This window comes from Lycium barbarum, chromosome 3, assembly GCF_019175385.1.
Source record: "Lycium barbarum isolate Lr01 chromosome 3, ASM1917538v2, whole genome shotgun sequence".
Taxonomy (NCBI): domain Eukaryota; kingdom Viridiplantae; phylum Streptophyta; class Magnoliopsida; order Solanales; family Solanaceae; genus Lycium; species Lycium barbarum.
The window spans coordinates 124,271,525-124,277,957 of record NC_083339.1 but is presented as its reverse complement, the minus strand read 5'-3'; the positions used below and the strand labels follow the sequence as shown (position 1 = coordinate 124,277,957).

The following is a 6,433-nucleotide window of genomic DNA, read 5'->3' as shown; positions in this document are numbered from 1 at the left end:
GGCATACTTTTAGTTATATTTTATGGGGCACACTTTTAGTTAAGGCATAACTAAAAGTATGCCCCATAAGGCGGAACTTTTCCTTTTGCCTTAAGGAAAAGTTCCGCCTTATGGGGCATACTTTTAGTATATTTTATGGGGCACACTTTTAGTTAAGGCATAACTAAAAGTATTCCCCATAAGGCGAAACTTTTCCTTAAGGCATAATTAAAATTTTGCCTTGAAAAGTAAAATATATATATATGTCTCAAGGCAAAGTCTGCCCCCTCCAGCATAACTTTAGTTTTTTCTTAAGGATTGTATGTCGGATCCTGCATACACTCCCCCCAGCCCTGCCTTGCGAAATTATTTTTTTATTTTATGCCTGAGCGGGGGTTCGAACCCAGAACCTCAGGTATCCAAGCGAAGGGCAAAACTTAAAGAACACAAATATGAGGGGCAAAATTTAAAGACCACCCCAAAAGAAGGGCAATCCGTGCAAAAAAATGGAAACTTCTTTGAGCCGGGGTAGTTGGAATGTGGGCTTACTGTAGGGCCAACACTGGGCTGAAATGAACCACTAGCTTTTTCTTCTATTCTTGGCTAGATTTTGATATTACTTGAAAATAATTGTGTGAGAAATTGTCTTGGTTCACTAGTCAAGTCCACTTGGTCCTTCAACTCTTGACCTCATATGCCATTGTTCTAATTGGTTCAACTGAATTCAATAGTTTTGATAGTAAATATTAAATTTTGAATCAATTGTGATGGATTTTATCTGAAATTCTAAATATTGGACGGGTCAAAATTTAAATCATGAATTTGTCTCCGTTTTGTCGTGCTAAACTACCAAGTCTCTTTGTCTGCCTCCTCAATGTTACCGTAACTACTCATTTGGCCTTTTTTCCTTCTTTCTCACCCAAAGCCACACGTTTATGTACTTACCTAACCCTCTCCACCTTACTTTCCAATGTATTTATATCACCTTCCTTTCTCCCTATTACAACGATCTCTCTTTTTTCTATCTATTTCTTACACACCCTCACAAAGTCACAACTCATAAATTTTCTTTTCAACCTTCTTTTCTTTTCATAAAAAACACAAGATTTCTATTCTAACCAATAAAAAAAAACAAGAAATGGTAAGTGTAGCTACTGTTGAAACCCAAAAGGCAGAGATATCATCATCTGTTATCCCTCCTTCAAATCAATCTTCTGAAGAGTTACATGTGTTTAGATCAAGATTACCAGATATACCCATTTCCAATAACGTCCCTCTTCATGTCTACTTGTTCGAGAGGCTCTCTGAGTTTCAAGACAGGACATGTCTTATATCAGGCAACAGTGGCAAAACCTTCACTTTTGCAGAAACTCATCTCATTTGCCAGAAAATTGCTGCTGGATTAACAGACATAGGCATCAAAGAGGGAGATGTAATCATGACTTTCATTCAAAATTGCGCTGAATTCGTGTTTACTTTTCTCGCAGCTTCTATGATTGGCGCTGTTATCACTACTGCTAATCCGTTTTACACAAAAGCAGAGGCTTTTAAGCAATTGAAAGCCTCTAATGCGAAATTAATTGTTACTGAATCTCAGTACGTGGATAAATTTCGCGAATCAGGAGATAACGACCCGAAAATAGAGGAAGATTTTTCGGTCGTGACAATCGATGATCCGCCAGAAAATTGCTTGCATTTCAGTGTACTTTCTGAAGCAGATGAAGAGGACATGCCAAAAGGGGTTGTTATTCAACCTGACGACCCCGTGGTTCTACCGTTTTCGTCAGGGACCACGGGGTTGCCAAAAGGAGTGATATTAACTCACAAAAGTTTGATAACAGGTGTGGCTCAATTAGTCGATGGTGACAATCCAAATTTGTACTTGAAGCATGACGACGTTGTGCTTTGTGTGCTTCCTCTGTTTCATATATTCGCGTTGAATTCAGTGCTGTTAGTCTCGCTAAGAGCAGGGGCTAGCGTGCTGTTGATGCAAAAGTTTGAGATAGGCACGTTTCTGGAGCTGATACAGAGGCACCGGGTGTCAGTCGCGGCTGTGGTTCCGCCCCTGGTTCTTGCATTGGCTAAAAATCCGATGGTTGATTCGTTCGATTTGAGCTCGATAAGGCTCGTGTTATCTGGGGCTGCGCCACTGGGAAAGGAGTTGGAGGAAGCACTACATCGAAGAGTCCCACAAGCCATATTCGGACAGGTAAGAAAAAAACAGTGCCCTGTTTTTTTGGTTTAGCTAAGCACTTACTGACACTTCTTGATTTCCGAATTTTGGCCAACAAACTATAACCAATTTATTTCATGTTATTTGAATGAATTATTTCCCAATTGGTAATAGTGAGTTATTTGGACCAATAACGACCATTCGTAGAAGTTGAAGAAATTAAAATTGTATTAACTTAAGTAGAAAAGACAAGACGAAAGGAAACTAATAGTTATTTTTTTTCTTAAACTTTCTTTAGATAGACACAAGTAGCTGTAATAATCAAGATTGCCAAACTTTGTTTCTGAAAAATTTAATAAGCCGGAAATTTAGTTAAAGGTCCAAATCAGGTGCTTACTACAGTATCTTTATCTCTCTCTAATAAATTGTGCTCTAATCAATATTAGTTACTTTAAAAAATAAGTAATGTTAAGGATAAAATAGAAAAAATTTAATTAATTTTATCTTGATTTTGTAAATGGATAAGTATATTGGGATGAATATTTTTAGTAATGTGAATAATTAATATAAACTGTGAGTAGACATGTTGAAAAGGACACTCTCTATTTGTGGTATAAATGTTGGCATTTCTTTCAAAATTGTCAGAATCTAAAAGTGAGTAAGTCGTAATCAACATGTGAGATTACACATAATCTGTACCAGATTACGTTAACAAACTAAATTTGTCACATAATATAAATGGTCATGTGGGGGACACTTAGATGGTCAAAGACTCAAGAGGGTTACAAGTCGAATTGTTACGAGTTCGAATCCAACGAGGTTGTCATGGGATATAATCTTCTATGACTATTTACAAATTAAATAAAAGAATAATTTTTGTAACGAATATCTCTGAAGGAATACAATAAATAAAAGAATATAATCCTAAAAAAAAATCTCATTTTTCATTTATAGATTTGCTGTATTTTTTTTTTTTGACCGATCTCCATTAAAATATAGTCCTATAACAAAGCAACATATGTGAATGAACTACAAAATCAAATTTCTCTAATTTACATATGATATTACGTTAAAACTAAATTTTCTTACACAATCAAACTGTTATGAATACTAATCCAGCTGGTTTTTCTCATTTAAAACTTGTCATACGCATGTGAAAGTTACATTGAGTTCGTGGTAAATGTTTAATAGTACTAACTTTTATCCCTTGATTTATTTTATGTATCACTGCTCCAAACGTATTTTGGCATTTATTTATTCGAGAATTACTTTTCATACAATATAGACTTTATTTCTTCTAAATAACTAATTTAACCATTATTTCTTCCTATTATATTTTAGTTTTTTCGTCATATTTCAGACTATGCATGGTTGCAATATCTGCACGTAACAGACCAAAAATTGAAACTACGCCACTTAAACATTTTTTAGTTGAATTGACAAATATGTCAGCGGTAACGGCTATTTAACATATTAGTAGGCAGGTAGGTGGATAGCAGTCATAGACAGTCGTTAATTGCTCTACCCTCAAATTACATCTTGTCATACTCACAATTTATGGAACTCAGTAAGAAAAGGATATGTTGATCTGGCCTCCTTTACGTATATCTAACTTTCTTTCTCTTTTATGATTTTAGCATGAGAAGTGTGAACTACTTGTCGAAAAATTAAATTCAACTCCTTTTCTTTTGTTAAAATTGAATTTCTACAAATACAATGCATCAAATGTTGATAACATTAAATGGATTACCAGCTTTATCTAGATTTTTTAAATGATGGGATATAGTCTCTTTCATTTCAAAAGGCGAACAAATTTATATTTTAATCGTGCTTTTGCAATTGAAAAGCTAAGTTTCGGCTTAGCATTTTCTTTTGGGAGGGGCTTCCAAATCTGTACCGTACCTTTTAGAAAAAACAGATTAAGTATGCTTCAAATTTCCTTGACTTCTGTAAAAGTGGACGGCTACGCAATATTCGGATATGTTGAAATGAGTTGAGTCAACAAACGGTTCATAATTCAATATTCTCATAATATACTTTGGTCAAGATGGACTTGAATCAATCTGGACTGACAATATGTCATAATTCTGATTTCTTCTTTTTTGTAAAAAAAAAAAAAAATCATTGTTCTTAATTGATGATATTGAACGTGGACTTGCAGGGATATGGTATGACAGAAGCAGGACCCGTAGTAACAATGTGCCCCGCATTTGCGAAACAACCATTTTCAACCAAATCCGGTTCATGTGGCTCGGTAGTTCGAAATGCGGACCTTAAGGTGGTTGACCCTGAAACCGGTGGCTCTCTTGGCCGCAACCAACCCGGTGAAATTTGCATCCGTGGTTCTCAAATCATGAAAGGTAATTAATCCATTATGAGTTTAACTTGTAATACACTGACGATGTAAACTCAATCGATACTCCTAATATATAAATAATATGGGATTAAGATTTAAGAAACAGGATCATATAAAATAACTGTTTCAAGGAATCATAATGTAAGAAAAAGTTAGTAATGATCTATTCAAATAGTCGAAATAGTATATATTTACATTAATGTTTTGTATGTCCATTAGGTTATTTGAATGATGATGAGGCCACTGCACGGACCATTGATGTCGATGGATGGCTCCACACTGGCGATATAGGATACGTAGATGACGATGACGATTTATACATCGTTGATAGAGTCAAAGAGCTCATCAAGTTCAAAGGCTTCCAGGTATAATTAGAATTTTAAGTCATATAAATACATTCATTATCGTATTTGCCATGTAGTAGCAAGTTATTAGTTACTATAAATGTACATAAAATTACCTTATAAGTGACCTAATTCTATAAATACTTTTTGTAATACCCTAAATGCTGTATAGGTGCCACCAGCTGAGCTTGAGTCTCTTCTAGTAAGCCATCCAGCTATTGCAGATGCTGCTGTTGTGCCGTAAGTGCAATACAAATAGTACTGATCACAGAAAAATAATACAGTAGCTACTATCGTTTAGCCATACATGTAAAGTTGGTTAAATGTTAAACAATGTATGCAGGCAAAAGGATGCTGCTGCAGGGGAAGTCCCCGTTGCATTTGTAGTCCGTTCGGCCCAAGGTTTTGAACTTACTGAACAAGCTATAAAGGAATTTATTGCCAAACAGGTATACACTTGAGAAGAAACAATTTACTGTAATTTTTAATAGGTGACATGTCATTATCTTTAATATGACCTATAACACGTTCCTAAAATTCAAATGAGAGAGGCTAATTTGTAGAAATTTATTAAGCATAATTAACATAAAATGATATGGCAGGTTATATTCTATAAAAGATTGCACAAGGTGTATTTTATTCACGTGATTCCAAAGTCTCCATCCGGAAAGATACTGAGGAAAGAACTGAGAGCGAAACTAGCCGCGACACCAACGTCCACCCAGTGATTGAAGGCCTTTTCCGTTTTGTCTAACGTGGCATGTGATCTTTGTTAATTCTTATATTTTCGGAGACATAACTTCGTCAATTATTGTCTAGTCCAAGTTGTTAATGCGATGTTCTGTCTGAAGTCTCATATTCAATGACTGATTCTGTGAATGCTGTTTTAATTTTTGTCTTTTGATAACAGTAAATGGTTAAGTCTGTTGGGGTTTTCAGTTTCTTTTGAGTTTTCTTCTCTTTTTCTGTGAAGTTTCGGGTCCATTATTTGAAAGGACAAATTCCAATTCTATAAACTAGTTTTAAGCGTACGTGCGTTGCACATGTGTATCGCGTGAATCAATAAATAATTTATATAAAAAGAATAATTTTTTCATTAAAATAACTACAATTGTCTAAATTATGAAAATGAAATGTGGACATAATAGTTAAATTCAATATTTACTGAACATTCAAAAAATGTGACTTTAATTAAATTAATTAAATATTATTGGTAACTATAGATATTTTAGTATATGAGAGATAAATATATTATGTTGTGGTATCTCACATAAATCATAATATCTCTTTACAACGACGTCCTTAGCGTATGTAACGTTTTTATGTTTCGTAATGATTTCCTTTGGGTATACATAAAATTTAAAAATATATAAATATTATTAAACTATGTATATCTGACATGCAATTGTTAAGTGTCTATCACTTGCTTTTTGCTATTTTATATTCTGAAATATATTATTTATCCTCAAATCTTATAAAAAATGTCCATGAAGACAAAAAATATTATTTTAACAGAAACCCTAAGATCTTTACCATAAGAAAGACAAAATTTTGATGAAATATCTTCCTTTTAACAGTTGA

General features: G+C 34.1%; 1 protein-coding gene across 1 annotated transcript; it reads left to right on the top strand.

Moving 5' to 3' along the window:
- Positions 1–971: 971 nt before the first annotated feature.
- Positions 972–5,795, top strand: LOC132632245 (4-coumarate--CoA ligase 2). Its single transcript, XM_060348095.1, has 6 exons — positions 972–2,188; positions 4,314–4,512; positions 4,728–4,873; positions 5,025–5,092; positions 5,196–5,301; positions 5,455–5,795. The coding sequence occupies exons 1-6, from the start codon at positions 1,118–1,120 to the stop codon at positions 5,578–5,580; spliced, it is 1,716 nt and encodes a 571-aa protein (XP_060204078.1). The 5' UTR covers positions 972–1,117; the 3' UTR covers positions 5,581–5,795.
- Positions 5,796–6,433: the final 638 nt, after the last annotated feature.